This window comes from Musa acuminata, chromosome BXJ1-7, assembly GCF_036884655.1.
Source record: "Musa acuminata AAA Group cultivar baxijiao chromosome BXJ1-7, Cavendish_Baxijiao_AAA, whole genome shotgun sequence".
NCBI classification, from domain to species: Eukaryota; Viridiplantae; Streptophyta; class Magnoliopsida; order Zingiberales; family Musaceae; genus Musa; species Musa acuminata.
The window spans coordinates 42,912,963-42,940,420 of NC_088333.1; the positions used below are offsets into that span (position 1 = coordinate 42,912,963).

At 44.7% G+C, this 27,458-nt stretch overlaps 4 protein-coding genes across 6 annotated transcripts; 1 reads left to right on the top strand and 3 right to left on the bottom strand.

Annotated features, from left to right (window-relative positions):
* Positions 1 to 272: 272 nt before the first annotated feature.
* Positions 273 to 2,159, bottom strand: LOC135580838 (protein transport protein SEC13 homolog B-like). 3 transcript variants are annotated; one of them, XM_065193482.1, is made up of 3 exons: positions 2,063 to 2,130; positions 1,720 to 1,845; positions 273 to 1,470 (listed from the first exon to the last, which is right to left on the bottom strand). In XM_065193482.1, the coding sequence occupies exon 3, from the start codon at positions 1,426 to 1,428 to the stop codon at positions 520 to 522; it is 909 nt and encodes a 302-aa protein (XP_065049554.1). In that variant the 5' UTR covers positions 1,429 to 1,470; positions 1,720 to 1,845; positions 2,063 to 2,130; the 3' UTR covers positions 273 to 519. The 3 variants fall into 3 exon arrangements, with proteins under 3 accessions (XP_065049554.1, XP_065049553.1, XP_065049555.1); XM_065193481.1 differs by lacking the exon at positions 1,720 to 1,845 and having other exon boundaries at positions 2,063 to 2,159; XM_065193483.1 differs by lacking the exon at positions 2,063 to 2,130 and having other exon boundaries at positions 1,720 to 1,850.
* Positions 2,160 to 4,206: 2,047 nt separating this feature from the next.
* Positions 4,207 to 6,854, bottom strand: LOC103992870 (long chain base biosynthesis protein 2a). Its single transcript, XM_009412766.3, has 12 exons — positions 6,729 to 6,854; positions 6,553 to 6,618; positions 6,279 to 6,367; positions 6,003 to 6,148; positions 5,793 to 5,917; positions 5,602 to 5,695; positions 5,368 to 5,531; positions 5,121 to 5,282; positions 4,923 to 5,049; positions 4,682 to 4,848; positions 4,500 to 4,607; positions 4,207 to 4,410 (listed from the first exon to the last, which is right to left on the bottom strand). The coding sequence occupies exons 1-12, from the start codon at positions 6,852 to 6,854 to the stop codon at positions 4,333 to 4,335; spliced, it is 1,452 nt and encodes a 483-aa protein (XP_009411041.2). The 3' UTR covers positions 4,207 to 4,332.
* Positions 6,855 to 13,639: 6,785 nt separating this feature from the next.
* LOC135679579 (protein SOB FIVE-LIKE 5-like) lies at positions 13,640 to 15,218 on the bottom strand. The gene is made up of 4 exons (XM_065193484.1): positions 14,373 to 15,218; positions 14,183 to 14,281; positions 14,020 to 14,094; positions 13,640 to 13,930 (listed from the first exon to the last, which is right to left on the bottom strand). The coding sequence occupies exons 1-4, from the start codon at positions 14,781 to 14,783 to the stop codon at positions 13,895 to 13,897; spliced, it is 621 nt and encodes a 206-aa protein (XP_065049556.1). The 5' UTR covers positions 14,784 to 15,218; the 3' UTR covers positions 13,640 to 13,894.
* Positions 15,219 to 19,920: 4,702 nt separating this feature from the next.
* LOC103993036 (cyclin-D2-1-like) lies at positions 19,921 to 21,833 on the top strand. Its single transcript, XM_009412962.3, has 5 exons — positions 19,921 to 20,394; positions 20,487 to 20,573; positions 20,669 to 20,987; positions 21,076 to 21,209; positions 21,446 to 21,833. Exons 1-5 carry the CDS (start codon positions 20,095 to 20,097, stop codon positions 21,713 to 21,715), a joined length of 1,110 nt encoding a protein of 369 aa, XP_009411237.2. The 5' UTR covers positions 19,921 to 20,094; the 3' UTR covers positions 21,716 to 21,833.
* Positions 21,834 to 27,458: the final 5,625 nt, after the last annotated feature.

A 27,458-nucleotide genomic window follows, 5' to 3' on the forward strand; every position in this document is an offset into this window, starting at 1 on the left:
TATTGTCCCCTACAATTTAATTGTTCTTTCAAATACCAAAGAAATAGAACCAAATTGACCAGACAACCAAGACCTGAAGCTATCATATCTATTAAGAAACTTGATAAAAGTCCATCACAAAATCCGGCAACCCAAAGAACAGGATGGAATTTAGGTGACAACCAAATTGGTTGAGATGGTAGCTACAGTGCCAGTGGTGGAGCAATCTTAACCAACAAACATCATGTCTCATCAATACCACATGGAAACATGTCATTGGATACCAACAACGATTAAAGAAACACATTCCATATATGTGAAAATTGTAAAAGAAGCACGTTGTAATAGCTCATAAAGAACATCTTCCAATTATCTCACTAAGACATAGCCATGATAAGAAATGTTTTTCAGTACGAAGGAAAATCGTTGCATAATTAGAACAACAATCTTAGCTTCCTACGAATAAAGGAGGGATAAAGAGACTAGTTTATTACTCAAAATGTGATTGCAGGCTATCTGATGAACCAGAAATATAAACATCTAAGGCTCAACCGTCATCACCTGCTGCCACTCCCCATCTACTGCTTCTTTCCACAAGGTGACATTGTTGTTCCCGTCAGCCACAGCCAATATACTCCCCGTAAGTGACCAAGAAACCCTCCACACAGGATTGTGAAAATCATTCAGAACTTTACCCTCCCACTGTTCACCTTCCTTTGCCACGGTCCATATGACTACGGTGCCATCCTGCGAAGCACTTGCAATGGTAGATTTAGGGAGCCCCAGATTCGGTGCCCAAGCCACATCTCTCACCCAATCAGCATGCATTTGAAGTGCAGGAAAACAATCCATCTTCCATATACCATTGTAAAGTTTCCACACTTTAACCGTGTTATCACAGCCACCAGAGACGAGCTTTTCGACAGGATAAAACTGGCCTGAACCAACAAGTGCACCAGGGGCCAAAGCTGGGGCCCAGGACACCGAAGTCACACCAACTGGGTGTGCCTGGTCAATTCTAGTGGTATCCCAGCCACCATCCGTTCGAGCCGTGAAGACCGATATATTCCCATCCGAGGAACCACTTGCCAAGCGGAGGCCAAGCTCGTATGGCGCCCATGCGATGGAATTGACAGAGGATTTGTGCTCGGTGAAAACATGAGCCTGAGACCACTCGTCAGGCTTGCTCCCTTCTTTCCAGATGATCACCCTACCATCATAGCTGCAAGAGGCCAGCATGGATCCGAACTTGGGGTGGGCCCAAGTGACCTGCCACACTGGACCTTGGTGGCCGGTCAATGTTGCAAGATGCTGGTGCGAAGAACCACTGACCCCGATGATCTTAATAGCCGCATCAGAAGAAGCCGTGGCCAGGCGCTTGCCGTAGTAGTCCATCGATACATCATGAACAACATCCTGGTGACCTGTCTCTATCTTCTGGGAAGGCATTGCTTCAATTCCAAACTAGGAACTTATACTCACCCAAAAACTCTGCATCCAAATACTTTTGTGTTATTTATGACCTAGCAACACATAGTTAGCAGCACAAAAATGCACCAAGACCATAATGGATATGAATACTAAACAGCGAATTGAAAATGTTAGATCTAACCCAGAGGCAAAGAAAATATATTGACAAATTATCATCAAAACATCAAATAATTCGTCAAAGAACCCATTGGCATACAGATAACATACAGTTGCATTAGCAATTACAAGGATCTTAGTTAAAATCTTTACCTGCCTCCTGAAAAGAAGTTGTTTGCTAACGTTCGTGTCTTGAATTAAGACGGTGAAGAAGCAATCAGACATAACCGTGTTGGGTACGGAGATCAGCGACAAGAAGCGATATAGAGTTGTAAAAGCCTGAACTTTTAGAACAGTTTTCGATTCAAATTAAAGGTAACTAAGGTTTCCATAGCAAAAAAGCTCGCGCATCAAGAGATCCAGAAGCCCTAGATATAGGTTAAAGAAAAGCAACGAGAAATCCACGAATCGGGGAGAAGAAAAAAATATCAAAGCAAGATCTATGCAGAAGGAAACGAATCAAAGAGAAGGAATTAAAGAGCAGCGCGGCTGTTACCTGTGGAGAAAGATCGAGCACGGAAGCTACCAAGCGGATGGATCCCGGGCACGATGCTCCTCCGTGTCTCATGTTGCTTTATGGCCTCGGAAACCAAGCGGGATTAACAAACGCGACTCGTTCATGTAATGGGCCTCTACACCGGCCCAATTATGACATAATGTTATTGGGCTTAATTCACGTAGGGCTTATGGTGAGGCATATTGATTGCGGTTTGGTTGAATTTGGTTCGTATCAAGTAAAACTTGAACCGAACGAAGTTCCTTAAACAGTTTTTATTATTAATTGTTTTCATTTTTCTTGCTCATAAAAGTTAGTAATACTAATGATTTTAAGGAGAAATCAATAGTCAAGTGTAGTTGAGGATGGATGATTTTCTTGGGAAGATTTTTCTATAAAATATTTATATATTAGATATTTTTCAAAGGTACTTTTATTCGAATAATATCTCTAATTTAAAGAATACTTATAATATTTCTTTAAAAAAAATTTAAGGAATATTTCATGGAATGTTACTTTGCACTCTTGTCCATGTGACGATTATGCGTTCGATGATGATTAGTTGATAGTATATTCCCTATTATTTGTTCCTCTCCTCCCTCCGAAAATGTGCTTTAGGGTTCTTGCGAGAGAGGAGTTTGAAGTGTGAGATTTGATTTATTCGACACGAGAGTATTTGAGGTCTTCTCTCATGGATCAGGTTTTCCTAACTTACAGTCAAGCACGTTTTGTCTTACACCTCCATCATAGCGAATTTATTTTCATATTGGTCAAAATTTTCTAACTCATATGTCTCAAACAAATGTTGTCTTATGCCTCTATTATGACATATTATTTTACATGGATAAGGTTTTCTCGACTCATGCTTCTCGGACAAAATTTGTCATATGTCTTCGCCATGATAGATTTCTCCTTATACGGATCAAGTTTTTCTGACTCACGTACCTCATGCATATTTACTTTCATCGTGATGAATTTCTTTTACGTGGGTCAGGTTTTTTCGATTTATGTATTTCAGACATATTCTTCTATGTGCTTCTATCATGATGCATTTCTTTTTATGTGGTCGGGTTTTCTCAACTCATATATCACAGGCATATTTTACCTTTGTATCTCTACAACAGTAGATTTTTTCTCTTATAGGTCGGGTTTTCCCAACTTATCTCAAATATATTTTATCCTATGCCTCCTATCGTAGCATATTTTTTCTGATGCGTGTCGAGTTTTCTCGACTCATGTGTCTCAAATATATTTTGCCATGTGCATTCGTCGTGGTAGTTTTTTTTCATGTGAGTTAGGTTTTCGTTAGTGAATTAAGCAAAGAATATCAAGAGTGTTTCTTCCTCTTCTTACCCAAATTCAAAAAATATTGTTGTTGATGGTTTCGAGCGCACATTCCCGAATAAATGAAGCTCAAATTCCTTTGCGAGCTAAGCAAAAGAATTGATAGAGAATAGTTCTAGATAGATATCCAATTCTCTTAACATGATTGAGAAGGTGTTATACGATGTTTGAAGTATCATAATATTTGAGTATGGAAAGCAATAACGTGCTCCACTGATTTCTACGATAATTGATATTTAACTATTAGATAAAAATATAATATATGTCTTCATAATTAGTTAAGTCAATTAATATTTAATTATTTATTATAAATACATACTAAAAAAAAATCTATAATCAAATTAATAACTCTTATCTACTTTTTCCAAAAGTGGATAAGAGTGTCATGATAAAATTATATTTAAAATATAAAATTTTATAAGAGTTTTTTATGATAAACTATTATAATATTTATTATAATTTAAAGAAAATATATTAAAAATTTGACCTTTGTATTTGCTTTAAGTTGGAGATAAGAATAAGCCAAATGGACATTTAAAAAATTAAATATCAGGACTGATTACTTAACAATGACAGCTGAGTTGACTACATGCATATTATTATTCAGGATAATCTCAGGAGTCAAATCAAAGCCATAAATATCTTCTTGTTGGTTTTAATGAAGCTTCTTTTCTATTGTCCTTTATATTTTCTTATTTCCCACTCATCTCATCCAATTGATGGATACCATCAAAAGAATCCCCAATTATTCATACAGATTGTGGATATAAGATTACAAACAATTATATGAACACAAGGCAGGGAGGAAGAAATTGCAATTCTGATGATAATATCAACAAGGCTTTGCATGCCAAACAAACGATTGATAGAACTAGACATGGAGGTCATAGCTAGATTCTTCTTCTTCCTCCTCTCTACTGATTCTCTCAGTCCATCTTCTTTGCCTTCTCTGGTTCGGCAGGGAGGCATTTCGCCCCCACAAGGCCACCAACTTCGCCGATGACCTGCAAAACTTGTTCCCACGTAGTTAAAGAGGACAGACATCAACAGCGTCAGTGAACTTAACAGTGGTTGTCACAAATTGGGCCTCTACCTTCAAGCCTTTGATCAGGTCTTCTCTGGTATGCGAAGCAGAGATGCAGATCCTTGCCCTGGCCAGGAGAACTGGCGTCGCCGGATACCCCACGATCACCACCGCGACCTGCAACACATCGATGCAAGCTAGCACACATGAGCATGGAAGCAGGACGGCACGGTTGCTGACCACGCACTCACGTTCTGCCTCAAGCACGCCCGAGAGAAGGCGGGGAGCTTCGCCAGATTGTAGAGCATAATCGCCATGACCGGCGAGTCGTTGTCTCCAAGCACCACAAAGCCCATCTTCTTGAGCTCCGACCGGAAGTAGTTGCTGCTCTCGCGGATCCGCGCAAGTTTCTTAGCTCCTGGTTCGATCCAGCAAGTCGTCGTTAGGTGCAAGGCATCACCATCATCCCAGGCATCAAGCGAGCGCTCTTACCTCGGTTTGATCCGTCTTCTCCGAGAACAACCTTGATTGCAGATATGGCTTGTTGAACAGCAGGTGGCGACATGGAAGTCGCGTAGAGATGAGCAGGGCAACCGTGCTTCAGGTGTTGGATGATCTCCTGAGGAATGGATTCGGGTTAAGTGGAAAGACAACTCGAATCCATCCAATGATCAAAGAAGTATGTATTACCTCTGATGCTGCAATGTAGCCTCCACAGGATCCAAAAGACTTGGTGAAAGTTCCCATCATGATGTCAACGTCAGCTGGATCCACCCCAAGCAGCTCACAAACGCCTCTGCCAGATTTTCCCACCGCTCCGATGCTATGAGCCTCATCCAAGTATACGTACGCCTGATCCAGAAAGATCATGTTACTGTGGTCAGGAGAACGTCCGCCATGAATAGGAGGATCTCAGTGTCGAGGAGTGTTGCTAAACCTTGTACTTCTTGCAGATGGCTACTATCTCAGGTAGCTTACAGAACTCGCCTTCCATGCTATATATCCCCTCAACAATGACAAGTATCTTCTTCCAAGGTGTGTGTGTGCCAGGCTGACCCTTGACGATCTGCTCTCTCAGCACCTCTTCCAAGTGCGATGGACCTGTCACCACAGGGGAGTTTAATGCTGCAGAAATCAGCAGTATCTCATGCTTGAGTGTCGCAGTACTCACTGTTGTGTCGGAAAACCTGCACCGTTGCACCGGAAGCTCGAGCACCATTGATGATCGAGTTATGGTTGAAGGAATCACTAACGATGAGTCCTTCCTGTTCAGAAGCATGAGAAGAGAACTCACATGACTATCTAAACTCTTCCGTGCATGCTGAATCCGAGCATATATATATATATATATATTGTGCAGACCTCTCCAACTAGAGCAGGAATTATGGAAGAGTTGGTCACATATCCCATGCCAAAAGTGATGGCCGAAGGCTTTCCGACAAATCTCGCGACCAGTTCCTCGAGCTCGATATGCAACTTAGTGGTGCCTGCATAGCCGTGGCAAGCAGAACTCCCTAAACCCTTGAAGCAAAACCATATCTTTCTGCAGCAAAAGAAGCAGACTTCTCGTACCTGCGTCGGCCCGAGCACTGCAAGTGCCAGATGCATATTTCTTAAGAGACTCGACGACACGAGGAGTGCAGTATCGATCTCCTGCTGCAAAACCAAGGTAGTTGTATGATCCAAGGTTGAGGCATCTCGAGGTGTTCGAGGTCCGGCTGCATGGGTGAGAGGAAGACGAGATCAGTGCTGTTGTTGGCCACGAGTGTTACAGACGAAGGCTTGCAGCCATCTCCATAGACCAAACAAGAGTTCTCTTTGTTCTCCACAGAAATCACATCAACCTACCGGAGAGTCTTGTCGTTGTCATTTGAATGCCGCTCGACCACATCGATCCAAGCATCTGCTGCACTTGCGATTGGTCGACCAAAGCAGTCCTATCAAATATGTACATGAATCATCCACATGTATACTCTTCTGCCACAATGCTCATTCAACAACCCAAGGTTCAAAGCTCCATTTATATCCGACCGGATTGGGTTCTTATTAGTCTTATCGGGTAAGGATTTATATCCGACCCGTTTAAGCAAATAATGAAACCAACGGATGACGGGAGACAAACCTGAATACGGTGATAGATTCGGCGGGTGTAGAAATCCTCAAATGGTGGGCATATCGGAGCGTAACCCTGTGAACAAATCAAACCCGAATCCGTTATTGCATTTCGGACCACGAAGTGCAGATGAAACGAAGCCAACGCCTCTGACTCTCGATGACGATGGAAGTTGGAAGCGCCACCTTGAGGTCGTCGGATTTAAACCAGTCGAGGAGCTTGCGGACGAGGTCTCGGAGGACACCGAAGGCGATGAGGAGGACGTAGCCGAAGAACGTGGTGAGCGCAGTCAGGTACGTCAGCCTCACCATCCGCCGGACCTCCCGTGGGACGGCGACCGGGGGGATAGCGGGCAGCGGTGGGAGGAGGAGCAGCAGCGTCATGCCTCGTGCTGATACGGGGAGAGGACTTGGTGGGGAGAGTGGGCGCGGGAAGGTCGGGCTTTTAATGGCTGCCTTGCGCGTGGGAATTGCGGCTTAATGCCGTGTTGTTGTTTGGTTGGCGTTGAGAGATCGGGGGGGCGAGCGCAGCGCTGAATAGGAGTGGGACCAATGTGGGGTGGTGATGAGCCCGGCGGCAGTTTGACCAAGTTCCTATTAGCCCACCTTCTTCCCCGATCTACTTCATGGGGGACGATTCGCTCCTTGTCGTCGTCGAGAGTTACGAACAGAGTGACACAGAGGATGTTTAAACATGGCGTATTTATTTGTCTTATCTTGTGAACGTTGACTAGAGATGATCATGGAGTGGACCTCATCAGTTGTCGTGCGGAGAGGAAACAATGATGGTGGGCTTTGACTTTTGCGTGAGTTGATGAAAGTTATCTTCTTCCTCATGGAACATCTGAGCAAGTTCAATAAATGAGTTAAACGTCATCCTTGTACAGTAACGTACAGTGTGTGGTGGACGGCATGAACCTGTACAAAACGAAACGTTCAAATGGTACTCTTTTGACGTATCGGGCACACCAGATATAGTTTTTACCGGATTTCTGATACCCAATTTCCGATGGCTATACTAAGGTTGACTTTTGTTAGGAGCTGGATGAGGTGATCGACACCTCGGCGTCAGTTCTAGTCAGTCAACCAGTTATTCCTTCGTCTTCTGATCGATGTCGTATGTCTGATCACAATCACAATCTGAACTCGATGTGATACAACGATGTTTACGCTTGTGATTGGTGCCTCATGTTTTTCATGACCGAGGCATCGTACGGAATTCACTATATCTTGATCTCACAAATAATCTAATTAGTTTGTTAATTTAAGTTTAGAAGAGCCCATTCCTAATATTGATATTAGCTTTGACCTGCTAACTCACCTAGGGACCCACTTCCACCTAGACAATAACGAGGGTAAAAGACCCTATAAATAATATGGAAACGATCTTTCACCCTTATCAACCACGATTTCAGGAAAAGGCATCAATTTCTAATGGCGGAATCTATCTTCCTCTTTTTTAGGAGTATTAACCCTTGACGGCGAAACTCATCTCCTTTTTTTTTTGTAGCATTAATCCTTGACTACGAAATTCATCTCCCCCTTTTCAGTCACCGACACAAATGATCATTTTTTTTTTTTAATCTCGTACAATGCTAACCCAGACAAATGACTCCTTTACAATCGTCCTTCACTAATAGGGGAAGATACCAACTAGCCATCAACATAAATGAGCCCCTAAAGAACTATAAAGTGAGGGGAGGAGTCATCAGTCGAAAGTGTCAATGAGCTTCTCATTAAGATAGTTGAAAGTGAAGGACTTCGGGTCGTGCAAGAGTACATAACCAGTGAACGAAACAGACGGTACACGGTGCTGTACCTTTGCTACTCAGTGGAGTAGGCAGTAGGATTGATGGAGAAGACGGTACAATCTCATAGGCGACCAAAACTATTAAAGACTTACTCCAAGTTGAGATGAAAATTTCTTGCATTCCAGAAGTTTGATGGCATTGAGAAGGTGAATCATAGTAGCTAACTCAATGCAAAGAGTGCAAACATTTCGAGTGCTTCAAAAGTATGAGCAAAGAGCAGGCGAATGTCAGTAACCGGCTCGATACATAAAGTACAACCCTCAAGGAGATAGACAAAATCAAGTAACATTTACCTTTTCAACTTTTAAGAGAATAGGCGAAATCGAGTACCCCAATTCTTTTATCTATCCAGCGGAGGAGCTCTGCACATGTTCAAAGACCTTTCTATGAAATCAAATGAAAGATAATAATTGTCAAATCCTCACTAATGGTTATCAGTGCTACTGAGAGTAGATTATCCGCTTCATTTTCAAACAGAATATTAATCGAAAGCGGAAGTGATGCGAACCTACTTGGAAGTGACAACTAAATGAAAGAAGAGTCGATGGGTAAATTTTGTAGAGGAATGACATAAAAACTTCAAAAGTTTACGAGGCGATGCTCGTTAAAGCTCCAATAAGCATCCACCCAATTGAAGTAGCATGAGGTATTTGAGAGACTAGCATATAGTAAGGATGGTCTTTTTCATTATTCGAATGATCCGTAGGAACCAACATGGATCAACACAACTCAGCCAACCTCACACTAGAGTCAGAGTCATTAGCGAGTTGAAGCAGCATGACAAATCAAAAGTTCGACTACTTAACAACAATAGTGGAGAGCAGCTAGGAGCCAAGAGGCACATTGCAACTAAAGCAGATGATTGAAGACTCAACAAAGGCAAGGAGTTGTAATGTCGGCAAAGGCTTCGACGGAGATGTCAAAGGAATAAGTGGGGGAGAATGTTATGGACAAAATTATAAACATGGTGTCTAATGTTATGCTTATGTATATTTATGTCTTATGGTTTGTTCATGCTTTGCACAATATATAGAGGGACGATCGAAAGCTTAACAACTCCAATTTAGTTGGGTTTAGCGGTCATTTTAAGCTTATAAATAAAGGTTGTGTCATGTAGACACTTGTGAGAGATTTCAGTCTATAGTAAACCATTTTAGATCCTTTGTTGTATGACCAATCAGAGCTTACGAAGTCTTTTTGTAATTTGCATTGGTTATGAAGTGTTTCCTGAAATGATTGCTTATAGATCCCAAGTGAGGCACTTTCTCTAACCCATTTTCTCTTTTGTAGATCCTAAGAGAAAACATGAGGTTTCAGAGATATTGACCTTTGCGGACAAACACGCAAGGGTGCCACATGACTTTGGTAAAACCAACTAAGTTAGTGACAAGAGGTACAAGATAAAATGTGCCCAAGGTGTGTGAGTCAGGAAAACCTAACTCATATGAAGAGAAATTCATCACAGTGAAAGTATAAGATCAAATGTGTCCAAGACGCATGAGTCGAAAAAATTTGACCCGTATGAAGAGAAATCCACCATAGCAAAAGCACAAGACTGAATGTGCTCGAGGCACTTTAGTCAGGAAAACTTGACCCGCATGAAGAGAAATCTGCTATGGCGGAGGCACAAGACTAAATGTGTCCAAGGTGCATTAGTTGAGAAAACCTGACCCATATGAAGAGAAATATATTACGACGAAGGTACAAAGTAAAATATGCCTAAGACGTGTGTTAGAAAACTCAACTTGCATAAGGAAAAATCTGTCATGGTGGAGGCACAAGACTGAATGTGCTCGAGGTGCATCAGTCGAAAAAACTTAACTCACGTGAAAAAAAAAATCCACCATGGTAGAAGTATTTGGTAAAATATGCCCAAGGTGCATGATTTAGGAAAATTCAACCCACATTAAGAGAAATTCATTATAATAGAGATATAAAGTCGAATGTGCCTAATATACATGAGTTAGAAAATCTCAACTCGTGTGAAGAGAAATCCACTATGGTAGAGGCACAAGGTAAAATGTGTTCAAGATACGTGACTCAAGAAAACTTACTTACGAGAAATCCGCCCAAGCAAAAAAGCATAAGGTCAAATATGCCCAAGGTGCATATGTTGGGAAAATCTAACCCAAGTGAAAAAAAATTCACCACAACGAAGGCATAAGTAAAATATATCCGAGACACATGAGTTGGGAAAACTCGACCAGTGTGAAGAGAAATCTACGACGATGAAGACATAAGGCTGAATGTGTTTAAGCACATGAGTTAGGAAAATCCAACCCACGTGAAGATAAATCCATCACGTAAAGGCACAAGGCTGAATGTGCCCAAGATACATGAGTTGGGAAAACTCAATCACGTGAAGAGAAATCTGTCACAACGAAGACATAATGTTAAATGTGTCCAAGGAGCATGAGTTAGGAAACTTGACCTATGCAAAAAAAATCTATCACGATGGAGGCATAAGATAAAATATGCTTAAGGAGCATGCGTTAGGATAACTTGACCCGCGTGAGAGAAAATCCATTCCAGTAAAAATGTAGGGAAAAATACGTCCGAGGCATGCGAGCTAGGAAAAACTAACCCGCAAGAGGAAATCTCGAACGCTCTTATGTTGGATTGAACATCTCTCAAAAAAGCCCTAAGCATGCCTTCGGGGGGGGGGGGGGGGGTAAATGATAGGGGATACATTATCGATCAATCATTCAATACATCATCAACATGGTGCCCGAACAGGGAGGAGAAGACTATAAAGGTAATACATACATCATCAATATCATTTATGACCAAAAAGACAATCACAAACAAGCTTACTTATTATCATTTATGACTATAAAGGTAATAGTAAGCTTTCTTCTTACCATGTGTGATCAAGTATAAAAGCTCATCTTTAACATAGAAAATAAAAACTTTTAAGGACTATTTGCACCCGTACTAATATACCTTAGATTATTAACTTGAGTATAAGAGAGATCGGATCGAGAAATCTCTTCTGACCTCGGCTTTCATGCATATTGCACCTTAAGATATCGTCGTTTCTACATCGGAGATACCTCGAATAATCTTATGTTTATGTATTCAGATCGAATTCATCAATATGTCAATGATAATTTTTCTCAAATAAATATTTATCTTTTGTATCTCATGCAAGCATGCTCTAATAAAGATACTGTAAGCCTCATGCGGTCAGGTGCAACGAGGGATAGGTTCTAAAGGATTGGCTACCTGCTGAAATCCGTAGCACTCTTGCCAAAATGGTGGCGATGAAAGACACAAGCTTTTAGTGCCACATGTTCCTTGAAGTGAATATTTAATGGGCATCAGAGCCAGTACATGCTCAATGAATTGCCAATTTAAGTCTAGTAAAGGCGGAGGATAACGATGAGTTTGTGCTGACCTCAAAGCTTGGATTTGACTGCTGAGATTGTTCTGCAGATGTTTTGCAGCTCAGTTTGAAAGCTCATTTGAATGGCCGGTATCTCTCAGCTGAGTAAATGGCAGCATCCTTGTGAAGACCTCTTATCTTTGGTACAATAGTGTGCCACTGAGCTTGCTTGGAAAGAAGATGTAATTGACCGTAGGTGTTTATACTCGGTGTTCCTTTACTGCAATAGCAGCGATCTGTATAGGAACTCGAAGGGATCAACACCAAGTTCTCGACCATCGTTTGCTGCAATCCATCAAGAACCCAATAAGAAAAGGATGAATGGGGGTTACCAACGACGCATGTTACTCTGCTTGTGGTTGTGCATTGGTTGGAGGGTTGTGCTTGTGTGTGCGCGCGCGCGCGTGTGGAGCAAAGAGCCCTAAGACGTAGCGCACATGATCGAAGCCTTTGTTGGCGATGAGCAACAGCAAGCATCGGGAGGCGCACCGAACGTGCGCATGTGAGCGTGTGTGTGCAAGTGTGCCGCTGCACGTGCTCGCACGTAGCAGCGTGCTGGTTGGGCACACAGGCAGAGCGGCACCTCCTCTCCACCCTCCGTCCAAGGCAAGCATGAGGGCCTATCTCTAGCTTTGCTCGGGGGAGAAGCTGCCATGAGGATTGCACGGCATCTCTCTTTCTCTACGCCCGTAGATTTTGCGAGGGAATATATATACAATTGGAACAGAACAGAGAAGAACAACAGGGGAGAGGGAGATGGGTGAACATTCCAAACTCCAAGTGCTGCTTTCTTTAGATTACCATGTTAATGTGTTTGGTGGGCACACAAAAGATTGACCGAGGGAGATAAGAAATGAATTCTATGGTAACATGACACATGACCAAAGGACAGGTCCGAAGGAGACAGCCTTGGAGGCACGAGACATCAGCAAAAAAAAGACATGGAGAGGGGGTTTCATTGAGATGAGGGTTCCTAGTAGTATTTTAATCGCCTACATGCTCTGGGCATGGAGGATCTGAAGGTAGGATCTCAGGGGCTTAAGATCTTCTCAAGTATTCCTTCGTATGAACCCAGTAAGCCTATGCTTAGGTTAGACTGGTAAAAGATGCAGCAGCTGTGAAGCTTGTCCTCAAAAACGCAGACACCGCTTTCTGCTGGTACTACGTCCACTGTGGTGACAAGACCAGTGTCCTCTTTCCCTCTCTGAGAGGGGAGATCAGATGAGATGTCGACCGCTGGCCTTTGTTGCATCTCCATGGACATCGATTCAAGGAATCCTTCCTGGGGTCTGCTCGAACAGTGGAAGAAACCCACGAGTCTTGCGATGCATTGCAGCCGAACATGGCATCCAACACCACTGCCAGTCCCAGGAGTAGAAACACTTTCAGCTTGTTCTTAGTTTACAAGAGAGGTGACTGAAATCACATCACAGACATCCATGAGGAATCCTGCACTGCACATCAATGTGGGTGTTCTAGGGCAAGCTGGTACTGAAAGTGACCATGCCTGAAGCTTCTCCGGACAAGCGACATGTTCTGGTAGCTCCTCTCTTGTCCACCATTTCCTATGGTTTCAAGTTGTTGATCCATGTCTTGGCCTATCTGGAGAATTTGCCAACTGGATAAGGCTTCCTCGCTACTGCATCTGTATTAAGCATCACACGACCATGTCTTGGCCTAACTGAGTATTATTATTATTATTACTACTACTACTACTACTACTACTATTATTGTAATTTCTAGATGACAGACTGGACTGATGTGGATCTCCATGGGGCCGCATGTATCTGAATGCATGTATCAGTTGAGTATGCCTGTGGGAAGGTGGGAGATGAGGGTGGAAACAGAGAGCATGGTGGCTCATTCCAAGACCATCATGGGTAGGCATGCACAGACGAGTGTAAGAGAAAGCCACGGGCCTCATGGTGGCACCTCCATTGATGACAAAAGTTCAAGTAGTAAGGGAAAACAGAGTACTGTTTATTTTTTTCCTCTTCTCTATTGCTCTCAGGGCACTTGCGTCCCTCTGCATTGACATGCCACGAGGAAAATAACAGAAGAGAGAAGTAGAACAAGAGACGGAGCAAGATCTCTTTGAGATCTTTAAAAGATTCATCCTTCTGTTTCTTGTTCAGAGCAGGGCGGCATGGGATCAATCACCAAATCTTCTTCCCACCTTCTTTCCTTAAAACCTATGTACACCAAATAGACAAACAGGGGAATGAGTCGAGAAGAAAGACGTGTCAAGTGTTTCAGATCGAGTTCATGGAGATCGCTTAACTGGGCTCGTAGGGGTTGGCTTCACAGGAGAAGAGGATTGAAGGTAGCCCACTTGTTTGTGTAGTTCATGGTTTCTCTGCTCGAGATCGTACCACTTGGTCAACAGAGAGCAGTATCGAAAAGAAGCTGCAAAAGAAGGATCATCAAGAGAACCTGAAATGCACCTTAAAATGGGTAGCCGAAAAGCCACAAGAGAACTCCAGAACACCTTCCATGGGTGGCTTCAGATAGTTATTGCTGTTGCTGTCGCCATTGAAGCGGGTCTGCAACAGCAATGATCGACAGGCGATATAAGGCAAGAGAACAAGTGGGCCGGAAGTAAGATTGGGAGCAGGGATGAGGAATAGAGCTTACCTTGGGGTAGCTGAGCAGAGTGGAACTCGCAGTGTCATCCAGCAGAGAGGAATGCTCTCTCTGTTGCTCTGGTTCAACTCGCTTCCTCTTCGCACCACTTTTGGCCGATCCAGCAGCTGGAGTTAGGGCGGAGCAGAGGCAGCCACCGCCCTCGAAGCAAGTGCTGGAGTGAAGATAGCAGAAGGAAGGCTCATCCTCTTCATGAAAATGAGGTGGTCCAGAGGATGCATCGGAGACCATAGACAGGTCCTCCTCCTCCTCTTCCTCTTCCTCCTCTTGTAAGTAACCAGCTTTGTTATAGACAAGAGGCTGAGGGGAGTCATAGGAGGACTGATCTAGGTAGGCGGTCCAACCAGATTGGCATCCACTGCTGCACTCTGAGCTGACATCTTCCTCCTCCCCCAACATCATTGGATCAATATGAGCAACAGTCCTGCAAGCAGAAGCTCCTACTCTCCTCTCCTCTCTGTCTCTCTCTCTCTCTCTCTCTCTCTCTCTCTCGTAAGTCTAAATGTGATGGCTTTGGCAGCAGAACAAAGAAGGTGGGACTGGAAGAAAGGAGAAGAGGGAGGGAGAATGGAGGCAGAAAGAAATGAATGGCAACAGGGCCAAATCCCAGACTAGTTTTGTCCTTACGCTCAAGCCATCCTTCCCACCACCTTGCTTTCCTCGGTGCACATGAAAATTAAAACTGCCAGTAAGGCATCGGCCGCTTTGTAGGTGAGCTCGCACAGTGAGACTACCAGGAGAGAGAGAGAGAGAGGCTCTGAGCCAAGAAAAGGTCTCTCTCTCTCTCTCTCTCTCTCTCTCTCTTCGCCAAACGCACACTCACTGTGCGTCACTCTCTCCCCCTCCCCCCCCCCCTCTCTCTCTCTATCTAAATCTTTCTCCTCTCTCCTATGCCATAGAAGGAATGGAGCCAAAACGGTCTCACATGCAATACAGCGAGGCAAAGTGTACAATGCTACATCGGCTTCATTATTTGCCTTAAATTCCCGTGAAGGAAGCAAATACAGGGAAGCTGCATCAGATAGCATCGCGTACGGTCCCTAATACGTACCAGGTGATGTTTAACCTGTAAGCTTCAGGTTTCTAAGCTCGACCAGCATCTGAAATGAAGGGAAAAAAGAAGATGCTTATGCAATCCATCATATTGCTATGATCGTATTGCCATGGTGGTGAGAGACGAATCAACATCCTATAAAATCCATGTCACCCTAACATATTCGTGTCCCCGGTGATCGACACCAGCAATAATGCTGCTGCTGCTGCCAGAGTACTAATGGTGGGCTAATGCACCACCGTGTGGACTGTTGCAGGGTTTGGAGCGTTGCACGGCAGTGTCTGTGGATGCTTCCTTTAGGAACTATTGATGCAAACCGTGGTGACCCTAACAAAATGCCAGAAGCAGGTTTAGGTCATGCAGTGGCAAGAGTGATTCGAGGAGATGACTGATGAGTGGCAGAGTACCTCATCAGAGTGCGTGGGACAAGCAAGTCATGAGTAGGGCGAGAGCTTGTTTTTGTTTGGGTGGTTTGTTCCCTCCGGGAAACAGGGAGAAACTTGTATAGGATAAAGGAAAGGTATTACTAACATTATACCAGGAAATGACAGGGGGGGGGAGGTGTAACCTTTTACCCGTGTTTATTACAGCCAGCAGAGGAGGAGGAAGAAGAAGGAAGAGAGCGGGTGCCTATATGTCACACGGAGGAGAAGCTGACATGTCGCATGCGGATTGTTCGATTGGGTGGTCCCATGGATGGACCCCAGAACAAGGGTCCACAGCGGCACACAAGTCCACCACTTGGTATGGACAGGTAGCCAAAGCACATGCGCCCAACCATCGACTTTAGAGGTGTCCCCGGCAGCGGAGTAATTGCCGGGTACGTGATCACGCAGCACGAAACGCAAAGCGGGTTGGGTCGCCCTAAAAATGCGTGCGCCATCCATCCCTCCATCCATCCAACGACATACATGCCATGTTCTGGTGTCCACGTACCATGTGTATCAAAGTGTCACATGTTGGATTCCTGGAGCCAATCTTAGCGTGGGGGAATTAAGAGCCTTTGCTATTTGGAAGATGGAAGGACTGGGGATGACCCTAACTAGAATTCTGCGCCTCTGGTCATCTCTTGGGCATCGGTTGAAGGAGGTCGAGGTGGAAGAAGAGGAAGAGCACCCTTTGCCAATCCTTTAAAGAGTAGTTGGACATCTTTTCCCTGTTATGTCTTAGGAGTAGCTCAAGCCATGTGCCATTGTCATCATGGGACCGAGAGAGATAGAGAGAGAGAGAGAGACGCAGCAGCTCCACATTATTGATGACTTGGTGTCCCATCTCGGCCTGCAGAGAGATTGCGATGGCTCCCATTTCTTTTGACTTCCACCTCTGAAATGAACTGCAATGATGAGCTCCTCCTGGAGGCAAGTAGCAATGACAAGAATCGCTGGATTTTACAGTCGTATACATTGGTCTATCATGATCGTATATACTCTTCATTAAACAGGCGGCTCGATATATCATGGTAATTCGATCCGCTTCCGATTAGTATGCGTCGCACAAGATTCAGAAAAAGTGGTGACAGCAATAATCCACACCACATGGGAAAAAGTTGATCTGTTATTCCCCATTGTAGGGGGTGTGACAAAAGGGCTCTTTTGCAAAGCAAAAGTGCAGTAGCTACTACCAAAGAGCTCTCCAACCCTCTTTGCAGCAACAGTGAACTGAAGGAGCAGCTTTCAGCTTCTCGAGAATACAATAAGAGTTGAACTGGATGACAGGCAGCTATAATGTGCAGGATCTCGATTAGAGAACTAATATTTGGGCCAACACTTAATGTGCAGTCCAGTCTGGGCATGACAAGGAACTGTTCCAGCTCATTGAGGCTTTCCATTATGAAAGCTACATTGACCTTCCACACAAGTCAAGGCCATAATATTTTCCTATCCTAGACTAGCTTGGGAGGAGTCTTATTGATATAGCTTGACCTGCAACTCAGAGATATACAACTGAAGTCCACCTCCCTTGGCCTGCAGGATGTATACTTTTCAATGGATCTTCTGCACAGCCAAAAAAATATTCTCTAGGAATTAATGTAGAGAGCAACGTCAGCCAGTTGACTCTTGCTGTCTTATCCTGAGTGGTTATTACAGATGCATTAGACATCTCCTTACTGTTGCCCCGATGACATCTCATGCATGAACAGCTCCGCCTCACTCTCCAGCGCAGGGATGATTGAGAACATTGACCTTTCGCACGACGCAGGCCGAAATAATTGAGGCTCGCATTCGGTGCCCCGTCGTATTCCATACGTGAACAGCACGAGAGGAGACGAACGCCATTACGGCATGTCGTTGGCTGGTATACGTCCATTGAGTTCTCCGGACCTCCGAGAACCATTAATAGATTTAGGATTTGAACATGTAATGATGATACATTGGAAATTAATTCCATTATTGCGACGTTGTCGGCGTCTGCTCTTTCTTCAAGAGAGAAGGCACAGCTAATTATGGGCCGGGTTTGATTTGGGCTACACTTACGGGCTTTGTCGAGCGCCTGTCACCAAAACGACCGAATCGACGCTGAAGATTATCGGGGTGACGTCACCTCTTAATTTATCTACGTGTTGTGATGCGCGCATGTGGGCCCGCGTCCAGCAGAAGCCAGGCTATCATCACTAAGAATCCTGGCCGTCCATCGGTGCCGAAACATGCTGATTTTTCCGTCCCATGAAACAGGGAAGGAATCACGGTTGTCCATGGAATGCATGCCACCGTCTTTAACTCGCAGCCCCGGGGACGAACAGTTGCCCACAACCTTTCGCTGTAGCCATGGCTGTCTTCATCTTCTTGGAGAACAGTCGCCATAATATTCTGCTTCCGAGGTTTACATTTGTGGAGGGAGCACTGCGATCTATGTACATGACATGGAATGGTCGCAGGTTTGGCTGTCTCGAGCTGGAAGCAGCCGCTGCCCGTGACGCTACATTCCTTCATGTCGAAGTGGGCTCACAGGGACGACCGGTGGTTGCCTCCACCTTCACGTGCATGTTGTTACATATCCTCGTCTGGTACCAACCATGACTTCGAGTGGGTTCGTCAGCACGTCTTCTACAATGTGATAGCATCGACAGCTGAAGAGAGTTTAGCTGGTTGCATTACAAGCATTCAGTACACACTGTTATCTCAGTCATTAATCGAAAATTACCTTTCCTGCTCACAAATATCATCGGAGGTGTGCCAACAGTTCGATGGTCGTCTGTGATGAGTACTTTTGGGTATCTCGACGCTGTGATGTGCAGCCTGTGATATCAGCAGTGGATGATCGAGAATCGATGTCGATCGGCAGCAGCGACGTCTGCGTAGGAACCAAAAGTTCGTGTGGTTCGAAATGGTACGACAGCAAGCAGATCTGCAGCTCCGCATGTTGCTTGGATGTGCAGCGTGCGTGTTATCTTTTGGAGCTCGGATGAGGCCAAAGATCTCTTCTGAAATGATCACGAAAGTCTTTGTCTTCCGCCGCGGGAAACATCTTATATTTAGATGGCAACGTTCCCACTCTGTGCATAGTTCATCATCTAAGTTGGCTATTATGGGTGTAGCATTGAGAGACCGGCAGCAGCAGCAGCTCTGAGAGAGAGATAGAGTCGACTCTTTCTGAGGAAGAAGGCTGAGAAGATTTCAGCTGATTTGATTTAGCTAGAAGCATATAAAAACAAGCATTGTGGTTGGACCAGCATCAGAGATTGATTCTGGCCAAAAAAGATGTCTTGACCTGCACAGCGTAAAAGTTGTAGCCACTAGACAACAATGCAATCCCTCGGCAACTTTCTACCATACGTTCAAAAACCCAGCAAGAGCCCATCAGAGAGAGTTCGTCACCAAGAATCCAATGTCTTGAGATGAACTTGTCATCTCCCCTTCATCCTCACATGACAACACACCATGCTCGTGAGCCTTATTCATTGCAGCAACCCAGTAACGAATACAAATCAGGCTCATGCAGTAGTATCTTCTCCATCGTAATGAGGGTTGTGTGAACTGAGATAGAAGCAGGGATAATACGTAAGGAGGCAATGCATTGCATCATATAAGGATTTAATTGCAAGTGATTTATTTACTCATAATCGAATATTTGTAAGATTTTGGAAGGTTAGTCATTGGACTTGTTTCTCAACGCATGCTTAATCTTTTTATCATTCAGAACCTGATGAAGACAAAACAAAAGCTCCGTCCGTCTCCATGGCGACACACAGGAAATCCGCTCTATGATCATGCACGAATCACGATGGTCCCAGCACCTCGCCTGCCTGCTTCTCAATCTGTGATGAACGTAGATCGTACCGCAACGGATGTGTGGGCACACGAGCGGATCTAATCAAAGTATCTAGAGAGAGAGAGAGAGAGAGAGAGAGAGAGAGAGAGAGATCCGTTGGAGTCATTAAGCAAAGTGGTTAGAGACCGCCGCATTTAAAAGCCGTGGCTGTTTCGCTATAAAAGAAGATACATCTCAGACGTAATATATAAAGACGTGATAAGTGAGCTGCTGCCTCATCGAACACCGAGTCATCTCTCTATTTCACTCCACGCACAGCAAACACATCTCTCCCCTTTGAGTGAGACCGAGGGAGAGGGATTTCTTTCTCTCTCTCCGCCAGTTGTCTCCGTCCATGCGCCAAGCCCCAATTCACCACCTCGGGAAACGCCCTCACTACAGCCCCCTCCCATGGCAGTCTCACCCGACCTCTTCTCCGCTTCCTCCAACCTCCTCCTCTGCGCCGAGAACGCCGACGACGTGGCATCCTGGGATGGGGAGGAGCAGGACGTGGAAGGCGGCACCGCCACCGTCGCCGCAACAGCAGACAATGAGTGGGTCCCGCCCGCGCTAGCCGACGACCGTGCCGCCATCGCGGCCATGCTCGCGGCCGAGCCTGACCACCTACCCCGCGATGACTACCTCGGCCGCCTCCATGCCCGCGCCATCGACGCCGCCGCCCGCCACGACGCCATCGGCTGGATTCTCAAGGCACGTGCTGTCTTCTCCCGTTCTCTTGCCAAATGCCCCTCACTTCCCCCCCTATTTCCTGCTAGTGACACCGTCAAAATCTGTGCTTGTAGGTGAGCGAGTTCTACCGCTTCCGACCGGTGACGGCGTGTCTCTCCGTCAATTACCTCGACCGATTCCTCTCCTCCCATTCTCTTCCGGTAATGGAGCCCGTCACGTAGACCTGACGTTGAGTGAAACCACCGCTGTTTGACTATCTATTTCAATTCAGTAACATCTTAGTGTGTGGGTGTAGGGGCAGAATGGGAAGGGAGGTTGGCCGATGCAGCTGCTGTCGGTGGCGTGCGTGTCGGTTGCGGCGAAGTTGGAGGAGTCGCACGTGCCGCTGCTGCTCGACCTCCAGCTCCGCGATCCTACTTATGTCTTCGAGCCCCGCACCATCCAACGGATGGAGCTCCTCCTCGCGGCCGCACTGCGGTGGCGCCTGCGCGCCGTCACCCCCTTCGACTTCCTCCACCACCTCGCCGCCTCCCCCGCCGTCGCCGCCCTCTCTCCCTCCTCCTCTTCCGCCCTCTTCTCCCGCGCCGCCCGCCTCGTACTCTCCACCCACCGCGGTATCCTTACACACCATCTATTTTAAATCCTTCTGTATTGTTTCCATTGTCTACTTACGTCTTCTTTCTTTGCTTGGAATTTTGGCAGTGGTGGATTTCTTGGTCTATCGGCCGTCAGTGATGGCAGCTGCGGCCTTCCTGTGTGCGGCAAACGAGATGACCGAGTCGTCAGCCATAGGAACCGGCGACTGGTCGAGTTGCTTCGATGCTTGGGTTAGCAAGGTAATTAACATATTAAATGTCAGATTATGGCTACGGATGCAGCCACCACACCCCAAATGCTCCTACATTTTTGTCTAGTGTTGTGTGGGGTGGGTGGCCGGTGGGTGAACGTCTGGGGCGGTGGCGGGATAATAGTGGGGGGGGAGGATTCGAGCAGCAGACTTTTACTGCTAGCAGTTAAAAGTATTAACGTTGTCTCATATTTTTTCCTTTTTTTGACTGTTTTCGAGGAGCAGGGAGTGGTGAATAGGTGTCGCCAGCTAATGGAGGAGTGGGTGATCGGCACGTGCCCGTCATCCCGGCGGGGAAACACTACGGAATGCCGAGGTCGCCCCGAGCCGCCGAGGAGCCCAGTCGGCGTGTTGGACTCCGCCGCCTGCACGAGCTGTGACACCGGCCCGAGGTCCGAGGACGGACCCGAGCCACGCCCCGCCAAGCGCCTTCGGCTCGGCGACCACCCTTGTACAGACCGCGTATTTACCGGCCTCGACGGTGAACTCCTCTAATTAATCTCCATAACATGGATTGGTCTCTCCCCTGTTAATCCTTTAAATTGTTGTTAGAACCAGGGTTTTGTTGTTAATCCTTCCTCTTAATCTTCTCGTAGAGCGTATGTTTTCTGTTTTCCCGGAAATGCCCCTGTGGTTCTCGGTTTGTGGAAGGGCAGGATGTGAATGGGGACCAAATATCCATTTGCTTCCTAATTCCCGGTAAAGCGTCACAGGACGGCGTCGAGTAGTATAACTGGAGCAGTGGCAGCGCGCAACGCGGTGCCGCGTCAGGGAAGCCGTCGGGGGGACCGCCACCGCCACCGCCTGCGCCCGCCCTGCCGTGGCGTCCGACAGGATCTCGTGACGCGCGAGTTCCAGTTTAAATGTTCCGCGAGTCACGAGTCGTTCGATTTGGTGAGCCTGGTCAAGCCACCACGTCGCGTTGGCGTGACCGGATTACGACCACGGTAATATCAGCAACGAATGCGTAACCGGTAATAATTGCACGAGTCGATGTCATGTCGATTGGCGTCGTCGTCGTCGTCGTCGTCTACTATCCTGTGACGCAAAACGATAGTTTGTGGGCATAAATGCATCAACGGGTAGGCGAGTCGTCGTCAATAACATGGTGTGGTCCAATCTGCCGTGCGATCTCGGCCGATCCTTGTCCGTCCTCCCTGCTTCGGGAACTTAAATTGAAGCCTACCCCGCATCATCTTTGACCGCGGACCTCTTGCTACCGCGTCCCTTCGATCGGCATCCGGCGGTCGAGATGAAGACGAATCTGAACCGTCGGATAACCCACGATGACGTGGTGGTGACGCCGTCGTGATGGCACTTACAGCCTGCGTGCAAGCCAGCCAAGCAGAAGGCATCCCTATCGTCCACGTGGAAGACAAAAAGGAGCGGATCCGACGGCCGAGGTTCGTTCCTTCCCCTCGTCCTCGTGGAAAAGACCGCTGCCGTCGTTTCCCGCCAATCCTCGCACGTGACGCGTCCCCATGGTTTACTTTCTGTGAAAAAGACCCAAAATAACGGAAATGCCCCTTCAGGTCCCATCACATCATCAGTCGGGCGTCCTCTTCCTTCCATTAGGATCATAAGCTGCATGGTTTGGAGCTGAGACACACGTTGTTAAAAGAGCAGAGCACAGCAAATATTGGAACCGTGCTACTTTGGAGGTCCATCTGGGACCCAGACAGACATGGAGCTCGGTGTTAGGCATAGGGGTCATCGACGTCCCTTCCCAGTCTTCCTCCTCTTCGATGACAAGCATGTTGTGTCCCTTTCGCTTTTTCCTGTCTTGCTTTATGTTCTTTTGCCTTTTGTTTAGGTGGGCTTAATGCGTGCGGCTCACTGCCTTCAGGCGTCGATACCAGCTTCAGATGCTTCGCTTTTCGCGACTAAGAGTGGCGTTAAGCGAGTGATCTCGTCGTCGCGTCGTGGAAGAGGGTTGAGAGGGCCATGTTTGATAATATCTATCTTGCATGCTTTTAATGTCTCTGAAAAGGAGAAAAAGGTAGGCTTTTATGTCACTTTCACGTAAATATGCCGGCAACCTACTCACGACAGAAGAGGAGATAAAACTAAAAGGTGGAGGAGAAGCTGCGTTCCTTCCTTGTGGAATGGCCATGATGCTTCCCATTCGATGGCCAAGGGCAGAACAGTAGCCAGACTCCAGGCTGGAGAAGAGGGTTGTGGGGTCTCCTGTTGCGAGCCATGGCATGTGAGGAGGCCCTGCCGTGAGCGGCCTAAAGGGGTCCGCGCCCATGGCTGAAGCATTCCGGAAGTAGTAGATTAGTGTTACTACCGCTGAAAGCATTGGCTGGAAGAAAGTCCCAAAGAAACATGATTAACAAACCTCTGCACCATTCTTGCAGTAGTAGCATGGGACCTCTCCCTCAAGGTCCGAAGCCCCTGCCATGGGTCGGCGAGTGCTAATCTCATCTTCAACTCATATCATCATGCAAATCTCGCTAATTCCTACGTAAAAGCCTGCATGGGTTTGGGCGAATTCATCTTTTCTTGATGCTGGTGTTTGGATGATGAACGCAGAGAGAAGTCCTTACAACGGAGGCCCACTGCAGATTGCAATCTCGTGAACTCCATTCAATAATCCTTCCTCTGATCCGGTCCACGATTACTGTTTGTTCCTTGGACCAGTAGTCCTTCGATTTTTGGCTTGCCCCTTGTAGACATTTTCTTGCATCTAAGGTTCTGTCGGATGGAGTAAGATGGAAAGATCAACACTTGACATTAAGAGCTCAGCTTAAGCAGTGAAGGAAGCAGATTCGGTTGCTAACATCCAAATTGGTGATTCGAGTGGATCTGACTTCAGTTTTGTTGACTCATGCGGCCGAAGACCCTTCTGCAGATGTTGGTTTGAGGTAGGCTACACGTTACGTTGTCGGTTGCGGTGTTCCAACAATGATGTTCGTCAATGTAGCAACACATGAGAACAGTGTTAATCTATCAATTGTTATCAGACTAATTGAAGAATGCCCATATATCACATGGTTTCTGAAAGGAAGTTCCATGTTCTATCTTCCAACAAGCAAGTTTTAAGCCATGTGAACTTGTGATATCATAATATCATGAACTTATATGAAATTATCTAAATCGTGAAGTATCATTGTATTAACTATTATCTATCCACAAAGGTCAGTTTAGTTACAACTTTGATCATATCATGAATGATATATAAAAAAATAAATTGATTAATTCAAAAATGAGTGAGGATCATATCTCGATATCTCATGAAAAAGATAGTTTTACAAGCAATTAACATACACTTCATGTCAGAGAAAAAAAAAAAAAAAGATAGAAAAGACAAGAACCTTAGAAGATAAACAAATAATCATAAATCCGTAAACGATTACTTTTCAAGTGTCAAACGCATTGATAATAAGTTTTTATAGACTTGACTTGCGAACTTATGAATTCAACTGATATATTATAGTGTGAACTTCAATATCTATATATTCATTAAGTCAAATGATAATTTAATATTAATTGTCGAGTCTATCTTGACTCACTCTTTTCCTAGATTAAGTTTTATGATCAGGTCGATGTGCACTCATTAGCATTACAACTCATCGCCATTAAGACAAAACTATAATTTTTTTTTAATTTTTAAATTATTCTTACTAAATTTTATACATATAGCTCCATAAACATGTTACAAATCAAATAATAATGAGTATGATCGAAAACGATCATAATTAACATACATAAATTACATGTCAATTCAGTCCAAATGCTTAGATCTATTATTAGCTCATGGTTGAATCACAACATATTTTAACTTGCTTTTTCTATCCTTAATAGTGTGAAACTATTCTTTTAATTTATCTTCATTTCATCTTATGAGCAATAATATTTTCTACTGCATTATCAGTGATTTAACTTTAATTAAAAAAACAAAAATCAATTGATCATCAGCGAATACATGTTTTCTTGATATGATAGATATATGATTCAATTGTTTGTATTACAATATATCATTATTATTATTAGTTGTTGGTGAACCTTTAAGGTGTCAGTATGGTTCCGTCCGGTCCCCGATGTACAAGGTCATCCATATGAGTGCTCAGGTGGTGAGGGCGAGCATCGGGTCAAGTCGGGTTTAAGCCTTGTACTTCGAGCACGTCTTCTCTCTTGGCGAGTGATCTACTTCTTTGTCACCGGGCTCCTGTACACAAGTCGAGGTCGAGAGGAGGATTTCCCGACTTGATCCATCCGAAGTTCAAGTTAATAGTATGTACGAGAGAGTTGAGAGTTTGAAATGTCCCCCCTTCCTAATTAAGAAGAGTTAGCTTTTATACTTGCGAAGATGAGTTGGTCGTACGGGGTCAATTTACTACAGCCGACTCCTCGAACGATCGACTTAAGCTTTTGTACGAGCGCCGATTGCCCTACATGGATCGGCGCTACGCAACGCCGCCCCGAGTTTTCCGGGGTGGATGTACTGTGATGATGTTATTCGTAAGGCGGCGGTAAGCGACTGCCCGTCACGTGTATGCTGTGTGCCACATCATACTTGAGGTTTCACATCTGTATCATCATGTCTGCTTGCCTAGATCCACATAGATGATCCCAAAATATATCGTATTATTGGTATATCGACAGCACAAATAATGTCAGTTGGGAACATAATGTCTGTTGAGTCACTGTAGACATACAATCAATCACAAAGCCTATTCAATCGCTTGTAAAGCTCATAGAGTCCACAGAAATAGAGTCCGCAGCACCTCACGAAGAAGGGGAGCGATGGCTGCAAACAGAGCCTATTCTATTAGTGGTGTTGATTAATACGAAAAAGAGAAGTCTAATTATTTTTGGCCATTCTAAAATTAATTGAAATTGAATTAATTCATTATTTATGTTCACAGAAACAAATCGGTCGGACAGTATCAATTTGATTTTTGACATTTTTTATTCAATAATCAAATCGATTCGAGCAAGGATTTGCAGGCTATGATTCGATCTCGATAACTATGAACCTCTAAGAAGATTTTATCAAAAATTATATATAAAAAAAAATTAAATATTTTAATTCACTAAAGATAATATTTTATGTAAATTTTGATAATAACACAAAATACATACATATTTTCAACTATAAATAATATGTGATAAAGGGTTTTGATATGTCGACAACTTGACACCATATCACATCTTCTCATATTCCTTGTTCTCCCGACAAGTCGACCAAAAATCTACGCTCACGATAACATTAACTTGATGTCTCCTTATATGCGTAGTTATCTCAATATCATTAATCAAAACTCTCTCACTTACTAATATGAACCTATGGGTTGATAAATATTTTTATTTCTAAGACTTTCGAATCCTTTTACGATATTCGATAGTTGTAGACGTTAGACTTGGGTTGAATCCGAGTCTCGAACAATTAGAATCTATCGTAACAAAAGGAAGGATATCATGATTCGTAGCTGCTGTACAGTGTCCAAACACAAAACGGAACATTGGAGGGGAAGTTTCAAAGTGCACCAATCAAACATGCCAATGTGGTGTTCTTCAACACACAAATCAGTCAAAAGTGAGCTCACTCGGCATCACCAACTTCTTGCACTACCTGCCCAACTTCTCGAGACCTCTTTCAGGTTGGTCGCAGTGCAGGTTATCTTAGTAGATTCAACTGCATCAACCACTAGAAAGCAGAAACATCAACTCATCATCCTCCTCCTCCTCCTCAACCTCAACCTCATCTCACCTAATACGTGTATTTTGGCCGGACTTCACACTTGTTGAACAAAGGAATTGTAATGCCATCTGACTCAGACATAAAGACTATGTTCTAAAGATGACTCCTTGCATGCACTTGAAATGGACGGAGAGAGAGAGAGCGCTCTTATGTTTGATCGATCTTCCACGATAGGTGAACTCACACTTGTATATGTTATGAAGTGCTACGTTTGCATGACGGAGACTTTTCATCCTATCATAAATGAGATGAGCTTATCTTCGTCATTAGTGCATGACAACACAATGTTATGCTACTTTGGACCCTAAAAAACCCTACATATCGTTACCATAGAAAGATCTAAAATGAATGGATCAAACCAAAAACACAAATCTAATATGCTCACCTTAATACTTTAGAACATTGAACTCCTCAGTTCGATTCATATCGGTTCTACAAGAATCATCCAAACCAAAAATTGTGTCATCATAATAATTAATATGCATCTCATTTTCATTAGTATTTATGTAATATTTGAAAATTATATCGACT